This window comes from Larus michahellis, chromosome 17 (assembly GCF_964199755.1).
Source record: "Larus michahellis chromosome 17, bLarMic1.1, whole genome shotgun sequence".
In the NCBI taxonomy this organism is placed as follows: domain Eukaryota; kingdom Metazoa; phylum Chordata; class Aves; order Charadriiformes; family Laridae; genus Larus; species Larus michahellis.
The window spans coordinates 7,346,416-7,366,766 of NC_133912.1; the positions used below are offsets into that span (position 1 = coordinate 7,346,416).

General features: G+C 43.0%; 1 protein-coding gene across 12 annotated transcripts in view; it reads left to right on the plus strand.

Moving 5' to 3' along the window:
- Positions 1-19,948, plus strand: part of NCAM1 (neural cell adhesion molecule 1) — a 145,110-nt gene extending 125,162 nt beyond the window's left edge. For 4 of the 12 annotated variants that reach the window (XM_074561193.1, XM_074561194.1, XM_074561204.1 and 1 more), the window contains 6 exons: positions 986-1,110; positions 2,692-2,872; positions 13,307-13,514; positions 13,934-14,050; positions 15,871-16,653; positions 19,472-19,947. In XM_074561193.1, the coding sequence (XP_074417294.1) occupies positions 986-1,110; positions 2,692-2,872; positions 13,307-13,514; positions 13,934-14,050; positions 15,871-16,653; positions 19,472-19,592 (1,535 nt within the window). In that variant the 3' untranslated portion in view covers positions 19,593-19,947. Of the gene's footprint in view, positions 1-985; positions 1,111-2,691; positions 2,873-6,261; positions 7,383-13,306; positions 13,515-13,933; positions 14,051-15,870; positions 16,654-19,471 lie in introns of those variants that run through there. The other 8 variants (XM_074561197.1, XM_074561198.1, XM_074561195.1 and 5 more) reach the window with 4 other exon arrangements.
- Positions 19,949-20,351: the final 403 nt, after the last annotated feature.

Below are 20,351 nucleotides of genomic sequence, written 5' to 3' on the forward strand. Positions count from 1 at the left end.
GCACTTTGGAAGAAATGGATCCCTGGGGTAATATGAAAGTGGAAGGAGGATGCCTGTCTCTTGAGGGATCTGCTGCAGTATTTCTGTGGGGGTGGGGGTGTAGATGTGTAATCGGACAATCTGTGGATTTGACTCTTGTTAGGAGAGGTGTTACAGTAAAGGTAAGAGGAGCAAGTACTTGAGCCTGGATTGGGGAACCATCATCTGCAGATGGTGGGTGCAGGTTATGGAGGAATTGGCTAGAAAAAGCAGTTGTTTCACACCCTTGTGAAAGGGTGTGGTTGTAAATCAGTGTGTTTCAGTTTTCAGGGGTGCAAATTGGGAAATGATAGCTTTTTCTTTTAAAAATGGTTATTACAGAAGAGTGAAGGGGTCTACATCTCTCCAGCCTGTATTCATTGCAGTTAGTTACACCAGTGCAAGTTGAGTGAAAAGATGTGCTGTTGTGATTCCGTACCCTTTTTTCCACATTCATTTAAGTGAGCACACCGGTGAGTCTCTGGTTCAGCAACTATAAAACCTAAACAACGTTCAGAGTGCAAGCACAGGTCTGTATGACAAGGTCTATATGGCCCTTTTCGATGATGCTCTTTACATCTATATAATGGCTGCAGGAGTAGCCTGCCTGTTTGCCACATTTTGACATTTTTCGCATGTTTCACATAAATGTTTTGCAACAAAAATAGTGAGGAACTGGTCATTGCTCAAGGATATTCTTGGGGAAGGGTGAGGTCTTTTTCACTTAGCCTCTGACTCCATTCTGGCACACACAAAAACGGTAACTTGTATCAGTGAAAACAAACATGCGAGAAATACTTGGGTCTTGCAAATATTTGTACCCTAGACACACAGTGTCGTCTGTCTGGGTCAGAGTGAGGCTGATACCGCAGCAGCTGAGTATAATGAAATTTTTTTCTGATTTTGATGAATACTTTTCCCCTAATTAATTTTTTTACAATTAAACTTAAATCCACCATTGTTTCAGGGGAACCCAGCGCACCCAAACTGGAAGGTCAGATGGGAGAAGATGGTAACTCCATTAAAGTGAACGTTATCAAACAGGATGATGGTGGCTCCCCAATTAGACATTATCTGATCAAATACAAAGCTGTAAGTATGACTGACGCTTATGCCAGATTTGTATTTAGCCTGTTCAGTACTCAGGCTTCACTGTGTTGGCAGACAGCCCTGAAGCTTGTAGGCAGGCCGGTATGGGAATACATGCTAAGCAGATGTGGTGGAAGTGTATAGGGTATGAGACACGGCATGCACAGAAGCAACATACAAAATCTTTGTCTCATTTTCTTTCTTTCACTTTGACTAGGAAAGATTATTTCTCCATGCTGTTTTTTTTAGAACTGTGAGCATATGGTAATTATGTGCACTTAGTTGTTATTTCATTTCATATACTTGTGAGATGGGATTGCCAGCAACAACTTAAATAGCTGTGGACCAGAGGTTCATAGTGTAGAACATTGCCCACCTCCAGGCATGTATCTAATCATAACTTTCTTTTGGTCATTGAAATTGCCACATTTGATTGAGTAATGGGTGCTTCGGTACCAAATTAATTATTCTGCAGATTGAACATCTATGTGATGAGCAGCTAGTATTGTTGTAAGCTGAACATGGCCCTTGTTTTGTGTTATGTGGAATTTGATATTTTTTTCCTACAATGGGGGCGGGGGGGGAACACATTAAAAAAACCCGCCACCACACCAGAACAAGAACAGCTGGTCAGAAAGATTGCTTAGCACATCCTTGAGGAATAGGACCTTGAGAGAGGGTTGGTGAGAATGTGAAGCTCTTCAGGGCAGCAGAAAGAGTTGCCAGAAGTTATTGAAACTATTGTCTACACGCTTTCTCAGTCTTAATCCACCTGGGGGCAGCTCAGCTGTACCAGTGTGTTTGAGCTGAAATATGGAAGCTTTCCATCTATTAAGAAAGCAGGACACTTTCTCAGTGACTGAGTCCGGCAGATGTGGTCTTTGGAATGTCAAAAGGACAATCTAGTATCACAGAACCATAAATACCAGCAGAGATGGAAAAGTGTGTTAGTACACTTGAGTTCCAGAAAACTGCCTAAGACTGTCTCAAGGTATCTTGGCGGTGGGTTTTTCAAATTCATCTGGGTGAAATGTACATCTGGATTCCCTGAAACTGGAGTAGGAATTATCAAAGTTACTAGCTGTATGCACCTTTAAAAATCTCTCTTAAGTAGTGCAGAACAGAATGGCAGTGGTAAGCTAGGCCAGAACCATGTTAAGAGGTAAATCTCTGTCTCTTAGGTTATTTAAATTTGACATACTAAGGCATGAAAGAACACTCTTGGAGTGCGTTGCAGGGCAGAGATGTGCAGAAGATGCAGCTTTTCACCTCTGAAATGGAAGTAGTCTTGTGATGAGGCAAAGATGGGGGGAAAAACTGAGGGTTTTTCTTCAGGTGTGGTAACGCTGCAGAAGACAGGATTTTGAGCAGGAAAGCGGCTGCTTCGGTATCTCTCGTCCTCTCCATGTACAGCCAACAGCATATGACATTTTTGCACCCCTGAATTAGCTAAGGAGTGTGTGCTTGTGTAGAAACCTCCCCACTTCTCCATTTGTTAGTTAGTCATTACAGTGTTCTCAAAGCTGGCTACTAATGTTGTGCTGTGTGTTTTGCATCCCTGCCTGCCATCTCGCTGCTCCGCAGAAGCATTCCTCAGAATGGAAACCAGAGATCAGACTTCCATCTGGCAGTGACCACGTCATGCTCAAGTCCCTGGACTGGAATGCAGAGTATGAGGTTTATGTGATAGCTGAAAACCAGCAAGGGAAGTCCAAGCCAGCTCACTATGCTTTCCGAACTTCTGCTCAGCCTACTGTCATCCCAGGTACAGCAGTCATAAGCTTTACCATTTTTTTCTGCTTCTAATTAATGCAACAGTGCTGCATCCTTTAATGTGCCTGAGTAACCCTGACAACTTGCTTGCTTAAAGCCATTATCACAATTGGTTACCCATCCAGAGCTTAGTTTTTGCCATGTACATACCTGTACTGTAGTCCATGTTACAGTATGTACAGCATTAGCAGTACACTGTTAGGAATGCTGTGTGACAAATCCTTGTCTGACTGTTTGCAGGGAATGTTGACTTTTTGTATCAGGGTAATAGGATTGCCAGATGAGAAAAGTAGAGGATAGGTAACACTTTCTGAAATGAGAACGTGGGATTCCCATTTTAAGCTAAAACAAGAGAGACCATTCAAATCTCTGGGGCGATGCTTTTCCCAATGAAGATGGGATTTCCCAATTCCTTCCAAATCTGCTTTGGCTTGCTTACTGCTCGTTTGTCCATCCAGCTCAGCCTTTGGAGAAATAAATAATAAAGGCATAAGGAGTTTGTTAGCAGTTGGAAAGGGAGGGAGTTAAAATCTTTCTCTGAAGGTTTTATTATCAAATGAAATTAAGATAAAATTACAGTAATTTTTAAACAACACTGTTTTAATGTTGGATAGGGCACTAGGGAAAAGTAACTAAATAGCATTAGAATGCTGCTGGAAAGTCTTGTTTCAGACAGACTGTACTTAAAAGCGTGCTTAAAAAGTGAGGTAGAAGCACAAATGCTACGAAAAGCAAGCAGATTCTGTTAGCTGAGGTGCTGGGAATGTAGCAGTTCACTGGAAGGTGAGGAAAGGACAGTTCGTATATCTTCTACACAGGTAGTAGTATTGCACATTACAAAAAAAACAAAGGCGGGGGGGCAGAGAAAAAAAAAACACAAAACAAAACCTCAAGGATGAAATTGCTGGACTACCTATAAATTAAAGTTCTGATCGGTTAAAGGCAGATAGACAAACTTTAAAGCTGATGAGTCAGTCAAGATAAGTCCCTACTGCACAGCCAGAGTTAAGCATATTCATGCCAAGATTGGTGCTGACAGTCCATATTAAAGGGAGTGATTTGATTTAATTCCGTCTTCTAGACTATTAATTTAGTCTCGTGTTTTTCTTCAGAACAACTAGAGAGTTTTCTTCAGTCTTCCGCTTGCACTGAGAATTCAATCCTTGGTCTGCCCCCACTGCGCCTGCTCCCTTCCTGTCTGAAGGAAACAGCTGAGACCTTGTGCAGAAATTGTTGTTAAGCATACAAATGAGTGACCTGGTTGGTTATGGGTATGGTAGGGAGGATGAGGAGAAGGAGGAGGAGGGAAATGGATCAAAAGAGAAATTGGGATGTGTGTTTGAACAAGGCTGTAGTTTTGGGTGGAAGGACCCTCAGTAACTCATTAAGCAACTTACTCTTTGATTCTCATTTTCAACAGCTCTCATACCTACTACACTCGCATATTTGAAGGACAACTGTGACTGATATGGCAGGAGAAAGTGAGGGTAATTTGGCAAAGAGTGCCTTAAGGTCAGTTCAGAGCTGAACAATCAAATGCGGTAGGCTGGACACAGCAGATGGTGGTTCCTTTGCATTGTGATAGAAAGATACAAGTTAAAGCTACAAGTTACGAGATGGAAAGTTACAATTACCGATCAGTCTCTTTGTTCCTCCACACTCCTTTGTGCGCAATCGTTGTTGCCTTCCTGTGCTGATATTCTCTTTTAGCCTTTGTCACTTGCCTAATGGGACACCAAAGCTACCTGGGACAGCTGGGATGTCTTGCACAGGTGTATTAGCAAATTTTGAGAAAGCTGTTGCCTTTGGAATACAGTGTTCATACTGTAGTCCATGGCAATGGCAGGAGGAAAAAGCCTAGATGCCACTAAGCCCTTTAAATCCAACAGTAACATGGGCAGGGACACTCTAAAAAAATGGGGGGGAGGTCCAGTTTGTTATCACAGATGGAACTTCTTTGGCCTCTGAAATTATTCCTCATTTAGTCTGGTTTGAAGCATAGGAGGAATCAGGATTTGAGGCTGCCACTCAAATGTTGCACTTGGAATTGTCAGAAGCACTTTGAAAAGCAGTCATTTTGGAGTGCAAAATTTGCTGCAGGATTGACCCAACAGATTGGGTGCAGTTCATTCTCAGAAAGAATGTGCTCTGGTTCAGGGACAAGTAGAGCACGGTGCAGTGAAATGATTACTGCTGGCCATGCTGATTTGTGACTCTCTTTCTCTGGGTCTTTTCCATTTTGTAGAGAAATCTGGTTTCTATTAGGCCTTCCAAGGTGTTTCCAGACCCTTTGGTTCCCTGAGCTGATCCCCAAACAAAAATGTTGACGAAAATATTTCCAGAAGGCAGGCTAGATTTTTTCTGACATGCAAACCACAGGCCTCTGTTGAAATGAAGGCAAGTATGCCAAATTGCAGTAGGGAAGAGGTTCTGTGTATTACTTTCCTTTAGCATCTCTTGTCATTTTTATGGTATTTAGCTTTTACATTTTGATTTCAAAATGAGCTACATAGGAGAAGTCAGAGCCGGTGCCTCTAACATGGCATTGCTCTGCTTGACAGTAATAGCTAGGAATTTCCTGCAGACAAAATGTATATTTATTATGTAGAGTGCTTTGTTATCATCACCTGTACAGTGTCCTTAAAGTGGTTGGAAGAATAAGGGTATTATTCTCAGTAATAATAATAATAATTGCATTAGAGTAGTTTACGAGCAGATGGAAGGCTAAATGGAAAAGTCAGTCCTGTATTCTTGAGACCTTCTTGCTCCTCCAGGGTTGTAGTCACTTGGATCAATCATCCAAGTCCTTGGTAGAACAGGCTTTGGGGGAGGAACTTGGACAGGCAGGTGGATTGTCTGCTACACAAAAGCTTTTATTTTTTTATATGTAAAAGGCAGTGTTGTCCTTTCAGATACCAGATAACCATTTTCTTCTGTTTCTCACTGAGCCCTCTGTTCCATCATTTTTAATCTCATTTGCTTGCGAACGCCATAAACCCTGACTTGGACCCTGCTCTGCAGCTTTGGACATTGCTGAGCTTCTGAACTAGCCCTTTTGTCGGTGTGAATGTGCTTATGCTCTTCTTTAACCTTTAGCCATTTTAATTTACGAAATTAAATAAACCTTTGATTCTTATGTTTTCTATATTTATGACCTAATTTTTTTTATCTATTTTTCTCTCTTTCTCTCTTTCTTTCTTTTTCTTCCTCGTCCTTTCTTCCCTCCCCTCTCCCTTCTTCCCCTTACTCCTTTCCTATGTCTGTCGTCATACATGTCACCTTGGATCTCACGGGGAAACATCCACGCTTGCCACATACACCAAATTTGTTTTTAAACAACCATATTTTCCCCTCCTGGGAACCATTGTCTGGCACCTGCAGCGACCTTGGGAAGTCCATCAACGTCGTCCTCCTTTGTTTCATTGCTTCTTTCTGCAGTGACTCTGCTTTTGCTCTGTTAGAAACTTAAAATAAAATAAAGCAATATTTGCTTGAGAAGGCCTGGGTTCCACCAAGGCATGAAACCAGATAACTTTGCTTCAGAGGATCATGTCAGTTCAGAGAAAAAAAGGGGGCGGGGGGGCGGGGAGAAAGAAAAAAAAAAAACCACAAACAAAACACAAACAAAAAACCCCAAACACAGAACATTTAAAAAAAAATGTGTAATTTGAAAGATTTGGTATTTTGTAACAAGGAAAAAACGTTTAAGCCAAGTTTTTTCTCGTTAACGTTTTTTGTTACTTGTAATGAATGTGCCCTTTTTAATGGATGTAAAGAAAGATGATTGTTGTTGTTTCTTTGCTGTTTTTCATCAAAGGAAGGTACAATATTGAAAACCTTTTAAGATACTGCTTTTACTGATTTCTCTGCACATCTGGTGCTGATCACCACTGTATTGTGCAAAAGGTTTCTAAAGCCCCACCCACAAATCTACACCCACAGACTATAAAAAGAGAAAGAAGATTTGTCAGAGATAATAGTACTGGTTGCCCAAATGTCACTGTGGGCTTTTGCATGGGGATTCAAATTTATGGCCATTAGAAGGTTTTCCTGATGTGGTGGTCGGAATATAAACATCTTGTGGGAATTACACTGAAGAGATTTCTTTCTTTCTTCTTTATGTGGTTGAATCCTTGCATCTCCATTGGCCCCTTTTGGGCAGTCAGTTATCTCATGACCCATAGTGGATCTGGGGCATAACACAGCTGATGAGCATACAGATTTGCAATGGATGCTTGTCTAACATTTTCTGGTTTTCCACTACTGTATTATCAACTTCATAGAGAATCCCTTTTCTTGCCATTTTAACAGAAAAGATTAGCTTGAATCAAGTTACCTGACCAGCTAAATTATTATTATTATTGATCCTTACTAATATTCATGGTTAACTGTGCATGTGACACTACCAGCCAGGATTGGTCCATGGTGTAAATTGGTGCAATATAATGGATCTTTGTTACCACGTTCTGTGTATTGCATTTCATTGAAGAAATTTCATTTGATTTTTTTCTTTTCTCTTGTTCTTACTTAAAAAAAAAAAAAAAAAAAAAAACAAACAAAAAAACCCCAACAACAAAACCTGTGCCCCTCATGAATTGTCTTTGTGATGGGAAATACATTTGGCCCTGATGCTCTTCTAAAAATGGGTATGTCTCTTTCTCTGTGAATGGGCCTAAGGTTGCAAAGGATGAAATTTTTGACATAGTTGTTTAACTGTCTGTACAGAATGTCTCAAAAACTCTCAGTTGTCTGCAATGGGATTAATCTTTCTAACAAAAACAAAGGGACAAACAGAAAACGCTGCTATCAGTGTTGTCTAACTATGCGGTTTATGCTCGGCACAGAAGTCTCTCCTGTGTTTATTCAGACCTTGTTCGTTATGATTTGTGAACTGCTTTTCTATCTAAATGAAGCCTTTGTGCAGGTGTTGCACACAAAAGCACGTGCATTTCTTTTAAAAAACCCTCACCTCCAGTGTTTTAGAGTATAGAAAATTTTTTAGACTTTTTGAGTTTACACCTTAGTGTTACTGAAGTACAGCAAGAGTAATCATAACATTAAAAAGTTTTGTGACGTTCCCCTATAGCTGAATTTATTAAGTTCATCTGTAGGTCTGATATCGGCTTGTATTGTGGGTCTCCCCTTATCCACAGACAGAGATTACTGGCCGAGGTTGAGATATATCTCACCCAGTTCATAGGTTATTAAAACTGTCTTGCCTAAACTATAACTTCACAGAGTGTCACGTGGAGAGAGAGCAGCACCTCTGGAGGTTGATCTTCCTATTCAAGGAGAAGGTGGGGATTTAAGGCAGTGGAGATGCATTATGCTCACCTCTCTGTGGTGACTAGGCAAAGCCCAGACAAGTAGATGAGAGATCATTTACATGGCTGCAGTTACTTGAAATGAATCTCATACTCAAAGGCAAACAAGAATGCAGTCAACGTGGAATATATACAAAAAGAGCTTCTGTCCCTGTGTTTGTGAAAATAAGGAGCATAACTGATATTTTTACCATCAGATGGTATGTGGATTTGTAACATGTCAGATACTAGATATACTTTAGATCCTTGAGGTCTGACAGTTACTGCTGGATAAGGTTTCAGGCCTTATTCTTGATGTAAATAAAATTTTAGAAAGTTTGCAGAGAAGCCAGCTCTCTCTTCTGTGCTCACAGATGAGACACAGATTCAGATCTGGAACCAGAAGACGTTCAGACACTCAGATTTTCAGTGCACACATGCAATGTTGCAGGCACATGTTCTGTGGGAACGAGCCATATCTACAGGAAGACCGTAACCTCAACCCTTAGAAAAGATGTTTTCCTGTGTGTGTGATGAACTGCAGAGCCTCGTAGGATCTCATATGGCCCATGGGATTCCAGCAGCTGTATCCCTCGTTTGTTCTTAAGTCTCTACGTATTTTCAAAGATGTTTGTAAAAGCATTGCTTTGGCTGCCTTCGTTTTACAGAAGACCTTGTTTGATAATGTTCTGCTCCACCAGGATCAGTTGCAATTGTTCACACCTCCTAGTTTCTGCTAGATAAAAAGTTTTTGAAGCTTTGCTGACTCTTGAAGCTGGTGGAGTGGAACGAGCAGCTAGTGGCACTGAGGTGTGTGCATTGCACTAGTGTAGAAGAAGGGCAGCTGTGGCAGAGGTCAGACTGCAGATCAGCTGTTCAGCTTTACAGTCTGTTTTACTCCTGAAAAGAGGATCATTGCGTGACTTGCTCTTTGCTTACAGTTTTTCCTTCTTCTGTGCTCGTATTTTCCTTTTCATCCTTGAAAGGGAGTCAGTCATAGGAAAATAACAGAGCTTGAAGCCAGGAGCAGACCACTGAAGCCACACAGTTTTGGTGACAACCTAAAAGGAGTTCAGTAGCAGTTCTGGGAAATAGCCATTGCCCCTTGTCTTGGAAGGAATGCTCCACAGACTGTTGTGTGTTTCTGCTACCAAATAGCTAAGTTGAAAGCAAGCGTACATTGTCAAGCCTAAATCTGTGTGGAAACAAGTTGTTGCCACTTGGAACAGAAGGTTGCTTGCATGTTGCTTTTCTCCATTATAAATTGTGCGGAGTGTTTGAGAGAATGAGGTCTGCAAAATGTGGCACCCCTTGTTTGAAGGATACTTGTAAGTGTTTGCAAATTACAGCTGTTAGCATCCACTGAGAACAAATAGCTTTTCTCCTAGGGTTTAGGGTTTTTTCCTTCTGATGCATTAAATGAGTTTTTATTTGTTTTGTTTGTTCTTCTCTCTTCTGCCAAATATTGTAGGACCTCTGAAATGCCTGAAATCTGCTCCTCTCCGTCTCTTTTTTGTCTCTTTGTCTGCCTGTGCCTGAACATTCTCTGCACATGCTAGCTGAGACCCCACTAGGAAGACACATCTGAGTGGTTCTGCTCTCTCTGACAGAGCCGATGTTTGTACAGAGTTGCACATAAGTAAAAGTGATGGGTCTTTTTATTGTATGCTGTAAAATAAGGGTGATTAGAAAGGTCAGTCTTGTAGGAAGCTCATTTTCCATTGAAAAAATAATTTGTAATTAATAAATTCTTCACTTCTTTAGAATTAAGGACTCAAGAAATTTTTTAACATTTTGGTTTTCCTTATTTAACCTGTGGAAGTATTATTCCTCTTAGTCCTGAGAGTAGCAAAAGGGAATCAATGGAAAGCTGCTCATCAGGTTGAATGTGCTCTGGATCAGGTCATTTATATGGTAGCACTCACTGGTGATACACATGTACTCTCGCACGCGCAGTGTTAGCACCTGATGCTCAACAACCTAAAAGTTTATTTATATACTTCTTTTGTACGATGAATTGTTTTAGGCCCCAGCAAACTCATTAGGGATATTAAGTGTCTAAATATTAGTTTGATTCAGCCAAATTTGGTGGACAAAGATATGACATTCTGCTCTTATTTGGTAATTTCTGTTAAAATTTCTTACGTTATTCCTAGCCTAAGCTCATCCACCTTTTGTTTCCAGCTTTTGAATCTTGTTTTATCTTTGCTCAAATAAAGGGCCTTTATTGTATGTACTACTCTGCTGTATATAGGGCTACAATGACCTAATTCATTCCTGCACATTTCTTTTTTGAAGTTACATTGACTGAGTTTCCCAAGTTTGTTTTTTTTTTTAATCCTTCAACCATGATTGCCCTGAATCATTGTCTTCCTCAGCATCTTTTCTAAACAGCTTTCCCACATTAGTCATACCAACACCACAGACAGGTATTCTTTCAGTTCCAGCCTCTTGCATCCCTGTTTATACATCTGCCTTGGTATTGCCAGAAGTGAAATGGTAACAAGCTGGCCCAGGTTCCTGTGGGAATGCCTGAACCATTTCACCTCCAATGGCACAGTGAACTGACTCCTGCACAGGGAAGAAATTAGTTCCTTCCTCACTATTCATGTAAAGCAGATTGCCCAAGTCCAGTACCACATGTAAACACTGAAGTGCTTGAAAACAGCCACTGCTGCACTGCCTGCTGAGAACTCAGAAGCTCTGGCTGTGCCCCAGAGGCAGAAGCTGTGATTGTCCTAATGGGTTTGCAGGTTTTGCAGTTGTTCTTGGAGTTCACATGGATCATGTGCAGTGACTCACAGACAAGGTGTGGGCAATGTGTAAGGCTATTGATGTGGTTTATGCCACAGATAATTCCTGACCCTAAGGGGCTTATAGCTGATTCACGTCTTGTAAAAGCTGGTGGGGAGAGGAAGCAAAGAGTAGGACTGTCATTTGAATGAAATTTTCCACAAGGTGTCTTCTAGCACATGGGAAAAACTCCATCTTGTCCCAGGATGAAATATGTTGTCTCACTCCAGCTCTGGTGACTGAGATGAGGTATACTTTGGAGGCACAACAAGGAACTATTATCCTGTAGTGGTATCTGTGATGCTTTCCTTAGTGCACCTTTACTAGCCTGCCAAGGATCTCATTCCCAGAAAGATGATGTAGATGAGAAGAAAAGTTTGACGCATCTTTAGCTTTTTCTCCAGGAGTTGGTGTGAACAGGAACATGTTAATTATTGAATAAGTCATGCAAGAATCCTGAACACATTAGAAGAGGGAAAATACACATGACCTCCTAACTCCCTGCATGCATCAGAGGGTGATTAATTAATTTAATTATGCAGCTTGCTGCAAGGCGCTGGCAGGGATCTGGTCTGTGGCACAAATGTTCTGCTGAGCATTTAATGGACTTGTGATGTAAGTGTCAGAGTTGGGTGCCTCAGAGAGACTTTTAGATACAGTCAAATGCAGAAAGAAACTTTCCTATTGGAGTCTGGATTCCTTAATAAGTATCAGGGTCACAAAATGAAACAACACTTAGCTGCCTCATGCTAAGGATGTTCTGTCTCCTATTTTTAAGTAATAAAATCTGTGGCAGAGGGTTTGGCGCTCTGTCCGTGAGCCCTAGCAACGATCTCTCCACCTGTCAAAGTCAACATAGATCGTCTGAGTGGAAGGAGGTGCTTTGCTGGCCTTTTCTGCAAAGAAAAGATTTTAAGTGTTCGGGGATTGTGACATCCAGTAGTAAAAAATGCAGTAGAAATGAATAGAATTGGGTCTTAAGTGAAAGGGAAAAAAACCAACCAAACAAACAACAAAACACTCCTACGGACAATGACAAATATGCTTCTCTTGTTCAGCTGTCTCAGTAAACATCAGTATGCAGCTCTGTCAGATGCACAGTCCTATCATGAGAGACAGATTATGTGATGGTTGAGACTAAGTAAGTTGGTTTTGAGCAGTTTGGTACATCTAAATAGGTGTTGAACTGTATGAGTCAACAGCCAAATGCTCTGCCTGCAGATCAGCAGCTTGGGAAGAATTATTCTGAATAAAACCAGAGTAACAAAAAGTAGTTTGTGTCAGGGTATGACAGTAAGAGGCTGGGAAGCTGCAGCTGGCAACGTTCAAGGCTGTGCTTGTTAGTTTTGTGATGATCAAAGGCTTTGATAGGATTAACTGGTGTGTTTATCCACTCCCTGTTTCTAAGAAAGTATTCAGCATTTTACAAGCAGGTAGAAAGTGAAAGGCACTTCCCCTGAAGTTAGTACTATATGGGCAACCCCAGGCATTTTCTAGGCCTCCATCGCCACCTCTCACCTGCTGTCCTTTTGTCTACTGGAAAAAGCAAGGTATTTTTTTCTATCCTATAGCTGGGGAAACTTGGTGGAGGTTGGGCATGGTGGAGCGGGCAGCTGCTGCAACCAGGACAATGTTAACAGAGTGACAGTCTGCTTATCTTTACCATCTGCTTCCTCAGAAGGCTACTCGTATTGCTGCCCGTACTGAAGCCATAACACTCCTAGAGCATTCACTGATGAGCTCAGCCGTCTCTGGATAAGACATGAAAAGCTTACCACTTTCCAGTTCCGGATAGCTGGGTCTTACCTGAGCAACAGGAAGGGTTTTAATTCCTCCTTTCATTTTCACCACGTAAGGGGCTAATCAACACTGAGGCACCACGGGTATCACCCAGTATTCTGTGTCCCACCAGGGCAAGTCATGCTACAGAGTCTAGCCTCCACTTACACTTGCCCTTGTGCCAGGCTGCCAATGCCAAAGTCACTCTGGACCCTAGACACAGCCTTCATCTTGAGGAAGTGGTGGAGGGAGACAGGATTCCAGCTTGGTATATGCTAAAATAGAAGAGGTTTCTGTCATCTGCTTTCCTGCCTTAGCCCAACAGAGATGGGAAAAGCCCCATTAGGTTCAACCGAATCTGTCTTTTCAGGTAGATTGTCCTGCGTGTCTTTAGGATTGCTGGTTATAGCACAAGGCTGCTAGAGGGAAGGTGTGCTTTCTCTGAGTTTCCCATGCTTGCAACTTAAGCACAGCCAAAACTGAGCTGTAACTAGCTCCAACTCGCCTTTTAACTACAATGCCTTCTTTTCTTCTCTTTTTGGTCTCTAAAGCCAGCACTAGCCCTACATCAGGCCTTGGGACTGCTGCCATTGTAGGCATTCTCATTGTTATCTTTGTGCTGCTCCTGGTGGCTGTGGATGTCACCTGCTACTTCCTGAACAAGTGTGGCCTGCTGATGTGCATTGCTGTCAACTTATGTGGCAAATCCGGCCCAGGAGCCAAGGGCAAAGACATGGAGGAGGGCAAAGCCGCCTTCTCGTGAGTACTGTCATCACTTATATTGTTCCTTCTGTTGATCAGTGTGTCCCCTCAGCAACTCTGGTGAAAAAAACTGTTTTAGGGAGTTCTGAGTTTCTCATCTCTGATAGGAGAGTACTGAAAAGATCTGGGTCAATGGCTGGTTCTGCTTTGTATTTCCAGGAAGGGATTTCTTCAGCTATGTCTCTGGTTTTGTCCTATTCCTGTAAGTAGCCGTCAAATGGCTGGCCCAAATGCTGGACATCACAGTGGTCTTCTGTGCTGTAGGTAATAACTGGAATGGGAAGTGACAAAAAGAAGTAATCTGCTGTTTAGGCCAGTCTGTTTCTGTCATTCACTATCAATATTTGCAGCATGTCTTTGTAGGAGGATACTTAGTGTGAATGGGAACCAATGTCCATGCAATTCCCTTATTACAGGAAAGATGAGTCCAAGGAGCCTATTGTGGAGGTGCGGACTGAAGAGGAGCGGACCCCCAACCACGATGGGGGAAAACACACAGAGCCCAATGAGACCACCCCACTGACGGAGCCAGAGTATGTTTGCATTAGTCAATCTTAGCACAGGGTCAATATGTTGTCCTCAGTTGCCTTAATCCCTTAATAAGAAAGGAAGAAAGGTAAAATCTCCACACTCCATTTGTGACATGCCAGGGAGGAAATGCCTTCTCTCTTTACCAAGATTCAGTGATTCCTATTTCCAGCACTGGAAGGGGAGTAAAGCAATGTTTCTTGAAAGGCCTGTCTGTCAGGCCTGTCCAGCGTGTAGATCAGGCACCTGTCCAGGTTCACTGCAAAGGATCCAGAGCAAAAGCAGCCCCCAGCTAGCACAGACTCCTGCTTGAGCTCTGCCCTAGCAATGCTGGATGAGTGCTTGAACACGCCATGGTGGAAGCAGTCCTCTACTGATAGCAGCAGAGTAGCTATGCTTCAGATGGTGAGAGAGGCATGGCAAGTCTGATTATGCTGTGAGAGGGCTGAGAACTACCTACGAGCTTTGTTTATATTGGAGAACTTGTTTGGGGCCTGAGTCTGTGAATCCACGTTAGCTGGGATTGGCAAGGTTGAAGTATTGCCCACTGTCTATATTAAGCTCTTTCCTAAACTGCTGCAGTTCTAGTGTCCTCTGAGTACTTCTTCATAGCTTCTGGAGTCGTAGTGGGAGGAATTCACCTTAGGAGGCTGCTGAAATGCTTGTTAATATTTAGGTCAGGTTTGGGATTGATGACACAAGTTGCATTCCTTTCCTTCAGCAGGGACATCCCAGTGGCAAGGTGATCAACCTCTTCCTCCCACACACTGAACACCTCCTTTGACTATGTTAGCAGTGGGGCCCACTGGTTAAATGTCTCTGCTGGAAGGCTCTGTGAGGTGAGAGGAGAAAGTAGGCTATGGCCACAAGCAGCACTGAAATGTGGACGCGCAGCACTGAGGAATAGCTGGGATTTATATTGTCCTGATTTTCTTGGCTAGTCTTACCAGAGTTTTAACTCAATTATCCTCTTCTATGAAGGTTTTCTCTCTGTTAAATAAGCCTTAGATTGTGTTCTTAGGCATACTGGTTTCTCATGGAATAAACCATTCATTTTTCCAGCCTCGCATCCATATACTTGTTAAGGCAACCAGTGCTACATCATGACTGCTAAAGCATAGTTACACTGTCAGACGTTGTCCTAAAGCAAACCTTATTCTAGCTAACGCAACAGGCTGGAATCTGGTCAAAAGGGCAGAAAACATCACCTCAAAGCTGTGTGTATGTATGTGTTTGTACATATGTATATACACACACATATTACGTGTGTGTGAGAAAAAGAATTGTGTTGTGTGGTTTGACGAAGGCCTTAGGCTTGCAGGCAAAAGGACAGGGCCAAGACGAGCGACTGGATTCAGGGATCCTACACTGGGACCTTGTTGCGTGGTGACAGATGGCACAGGGCTGCAAGTTCAGAGAATTTGTAGAAAGCTTCCTCGTGAGGTTAGGTGGAAGAGGCTGAGAGGAAAGTTAGGGTAGAAAAGTCTCTGCAAGTTGTTGACAGGGTTACATTTGGCTAAGACTTGGACCAAAATCTCTGTGAGCAAGCCGTTCCTGAAGGACGTGTCCTCTTTGCTCTTTTTCTCTTCCTAGTTATTCTTCAGTCATCCCAGCCAGCCCTTGCTACCCTTTGCACATTTGACCTCTGAAAGGTTTCTGCTCCTCTGAGTACCTCTCTGTGTTCTGTGTGTGTTGTAACCACATGCCATGTTGATGCTTCTTCACCTACCTGCCTTCTCACTCTTCCACTCTGCTCCCTTTTCCTCTGCTGTCATTTACGGTCTTCATTGTCTCTATTTCTCTTCTACTCCTGTCCTCTTCACAGGCACCCTGCTGATACCGCAGCTACTGTTGAGGACATGCTGCCTTCTGTAACTACGGGCACCACTAACTCTGACACTATCACTGAAACCTTTGCCACTGCTCAGAACAGCCCCACCAGCGAGACCACTACGCTGACCTCCAGTATTGCCCTGCCAGCCACGGCCATTCCTGACTCAAACTCCATGTCGCCTGGCCAGGCTACTCCAGCCAAAGGGGCAGCCACCTCAGTCTCTTCACCACCACCCTCCTCCACTCCCAAAGTGGCCCCCCTTGTTGATCTCAGCGATACCCCAAGCTCTACTCCAGCTACTAATAATTTGTCCTCAAGTGTTCTGTCCAACCAAGGTGCAGTGCTCAGCCCCAGCGCTGTTGCTAACGTGGCTGAGACCTCCAAAGCGGCAGCTGGTAACAAGCCAGCTGCCCCAAGCCCTGCAAACCTCACTAGCCCTCCAGCTCCATCAGAGCCCAAGCAGGAGGCCTCAAGCATCAAGAGCACTGAAAAGGAAGCCATGCAGCCCAGTACAGTGAAGAGCCCAACAGAGACAACCAAGAACCCAAACAATCTGAAGAGTGAGGCTGCTTCAGGCAGCACTACGAACCCCTCACAGACTGAGGACTTTAAAATGGACGAAGGGACCTTCAAGACACCAGACATTGATCTTGCAAAGGATGTTTTTGCAGCTCTTGGCACTACTACTCCTGCCAGTGTGACTAGCGGGCAAGCTCGTGAGCTTGCTTCTTCCCCTGCAGACAGCTCTGTACCTGCTGCACCTGCAAAGACCGAGTATGGCTGCCTTTAATCTTCTGTTGGTTGTGTGCTGTGTCTCTTGTGCACTGGTGCTTGTGCTGTGTTCTTGTTGGGTGTTCTCTTAACTAATCTCATTGTTTTCTTAGCAAACTAACTCACCTGTGAACCAGCTAAACAGGGCTTGGCTTTAAAGGTCCAGGAGAAAAGCAGGAATAGGCTGTGCCAGGGAAGCAGAGAAAAGACAAACCCAGGAATTTATCATAAACTTGTTACTCTTTAGACTTTTATGCGGCTTTGTCTATTGGAGGTTATTCTTTTATGAAAGAGATGGGAAACAGTTCTGTTTGATGCAAAGGAGGTGCTGTCCTCAGAGGTGCTGGGTTCCTGCAGTTCAGTGCGCAGAGACACTCAAATTCAATTTCCTAACAGACCAGTGGAGCCCTTCAGAACTTATTTCTGGATAAGGCAGGGCAGAAACTAGTGCCATGTGAAACTGTAAAAAGCATGGTACCTCTGGATTTGTTCCTAAACTGGCAAAAGGATAAGGCAGCGTGATCCTGTCTGAGAGGTGGGGAGCAGTCACAGCAGCACAGCTGGGTCAGAATAACTTGGCAGTGTGTTGTCCTGGTGTATTAGAGACGAGTCTGCATCCACTGTACTAGGTCTCCTCTTTACCCAGCTGATCTATTCAGAGAGCACCTTCACGTTCCTAGGCAGGACAACTCTAGGGGTCCTTTGGAACCTTAGGCCATCTGGACAGGATCTACTTTCCTCAGCTGAGACAAGTTGGCACCTCGTGTTTGGCAAGAGACGCTGTAACTGGGGACTGAAAATGGCATGAAGTCCTCACCTGGTTAACTGGGGGACGGTCCCCAACTGTTGTGCAGATGTTGGACAAGAACACTCTTACTGTGTCGGTTTGGATGGCAGTTGCTGACAGAGCCGTGAGCACACAAGCCTAGAAAATGCTGACTGAAAATGGATAAGCCACCCTTGAGGGGACAAGTACCTAAGGTCCCTGTTCCTTCTGGCTTCCTATTTGGATACCATGTGTTGATAGGGGTAGGATGAAATGGGAGTCCTTCCTGCTTGAGAGGGTCCATGCTTTATCACGAGAAAGAGTCCTGAAAAGGCAGCTCAGATTTGTTGTGGGAGCAGCTCCCAAAACCAAAAGGCTGAGTTCACACTGCATTTTGCTTTTGCAAAGGAAAGTGTATTGAGGACACCGAGCTCTGCACTGTCAGCTAGATTGCTGCCAAGAACCTAATTAGCTGTTGTAGAGCTAGGTTTACAGCTCACTCAGATAAATGTACGCTCTGCTATAGCAACCACACTGGAGATGTACCCTAAGTCACGGCTTTGGTTAGAATTTTTTCCATCCCCACATCTCCAGGAAAATTACCTCATTCTGGAAGCTTTGTATTTAATCTGAAATAAAGCATTGGCCTTGATCATTGGCTTTGATACTGTGATTGCAATATTTAGTAGCACTCACAGAAGAGCAGTCAGTCTGACACTGTAGAACCAAGAACGAGGCTCTTTTCCAGATCTGAGTGAAAACCCGTGCTGTTTCACTATATTATTCAGGAGCCTTTACATCTTACAGCTCTGGCCTCCCTACCTCCCTGCTGTGCTCCTGTCCTCCATTAAGTCAGGAGACATTCCTGCCGTGTGATTGGTCCACAGCACTGCCCTGTGCCCCACGCAGCTATCGAGCGTCTGGCCCCTCCTGGAAAGCCTGGGTGTCACAACAGATGTCCTAGGGTTGGAGGGAACCAGGCAGCCTTGATGGGAGCAGCTCAGCAGAGAAATCCATGTTCACATGAGTTCGTTGCACCTAAAGCCACTGCCCTGTCATGCTGGGTGCTACAGAGAGCCAAACAGAACAGGAGGGAGAATTGTGGTCCGGTACTGAGCAGAAAGGCGGTAGGAAACGGTTTGCCCATAGTAAGGAAACATTTCAACTCAATTAATGCAACTTGGTCTGTGTCATGTGAATAAGTTCTTCGTATGGTGGAATGCAGAGCTGTGTTCTTTCTGCTGATCCGGCCACCTTCTTCTACCTGTGCTGCTCATCTCCTTCCCTTGGGGCAAATCAGTATTGCAACCATAGGCTTATATTCATCTCATCTGCTCGTCAGGGTGAAGGAAGATTGCAGTCATCTCAGACTAACTTTGCAGCTAATGGGCTGGAACGGGCACTTCAGGGAGGCCACGAGATATGCCTTGTGTGGCACTTTTCATCACTGCAAAGAGAGAGCTGGGCAAAGAGGCTTCTCTCATTCTTTAGTAAAGTGCCAAAAGACAGGCTGATGGACCTGAGCTTTAGCCTGTGAAGATGCTGATCTCGCTTACACTTTGTGAAAATGTGTTTGACAAAATTCACTTCCGTGGTTCCCTTTCTGCAACATGCACTAGGAAATTCTGGGACTGACTTCATGTAGGGAAGAAGATTTTCTGCTAAAATGGCAGTCTGTTATAATAGGACATTTGGGTGATATAAATGAGTAGTGGTAAAATCAAATTCCTTTGCAACTGTGAGTTTTCCCTTTTGCTCCTTTTTTCACACCACAACACACCTTGTGCCTCTGCCGCAGCCTGAGACCTCATCCTACTAGTATGTTAACTCCGAGCAGGAGGAAACGAAAAAAGATTTCACTAGAGCTAAATGAAGCTGGGGCAGGGGGCAAGGTCAGTTTTACTTATTTCTGCATTGGGAAATGCTCCTTTTGCTCTAGCGAGGCGATATATTTGCTTGTTCCTGAAACATATTCTTTCCTTATCACTAATTCAGCAGCAGACAATCTGTATTTCTTTGTCTCTAAACTGTGCCATTTTGGTGATTCTTCTTCAGGAAAATCCCAGTAGAGGACAAACCTGAAGTGCAAGCAACGGAAACTAAGACACCTCCGGCAGAAGTCAAGACGGTCCCTAATGAAGCCACACAAACAAATGAAAACGAGAGCAAAGCATGATCAGCGACAGATGAAAACAAATGACAGAACAACTTCACCCAAGCATTTAAAACACAAAACACATCTCATTCCTCTAGTGTCTGTTGCCTTTTTTTAAAAAACAAACAAAACAGAAAATGCATAAATGGGGGGAGGGGGGAATCTCTCTGTTTCTTTTCTTTTTTCTTTTTTTTTTTAAAGATTTCTAGAAAGGTTCTATTTGTTGTGCACTTGCTTTTAAAAAGTAATACATTTTAAAAACAGGGTTAAACCCATAAAGAAATCAGGGCTTAGCTGACCCTGGGTATATTCAAATAAGCAAAATTGCAAATACCATTTGCAATGGTTCGGAAGTTCAAAATCAACTAGTCCTAGCAAAAAAAAAAAAAAAAAAAAAGGACAAAAAAAGAAGACCCTGTTCTTTCCTTTGTTAGTATAGCAGATATAACCACTGTACTACTTGGTATGGCTGGTACTTAATGAACAAAGTCCACAATTTATTTTTATACTTTTCAGTCAAGTTTGAAATATGTAAAGCCTCATAAATAAGTTATAATTTCTGTTCACCTTGTATTTGTTCAGTATGCAAAGCGTCTTGAGCTCTTTGTGACTGAATTCTGTTCTCCACGTTAAAACATTTATTTGGGTTTAATTATTATCTTTTAGGAAGAATGCCAAAATTGCAGCTCCGGGGATATATTTCCATTTGCAGTATTCAGACTCTACATTTCTTTAAATTTTATGTTAATTTTTGCCAATTTTTATTCTTTCCAGTGTTTA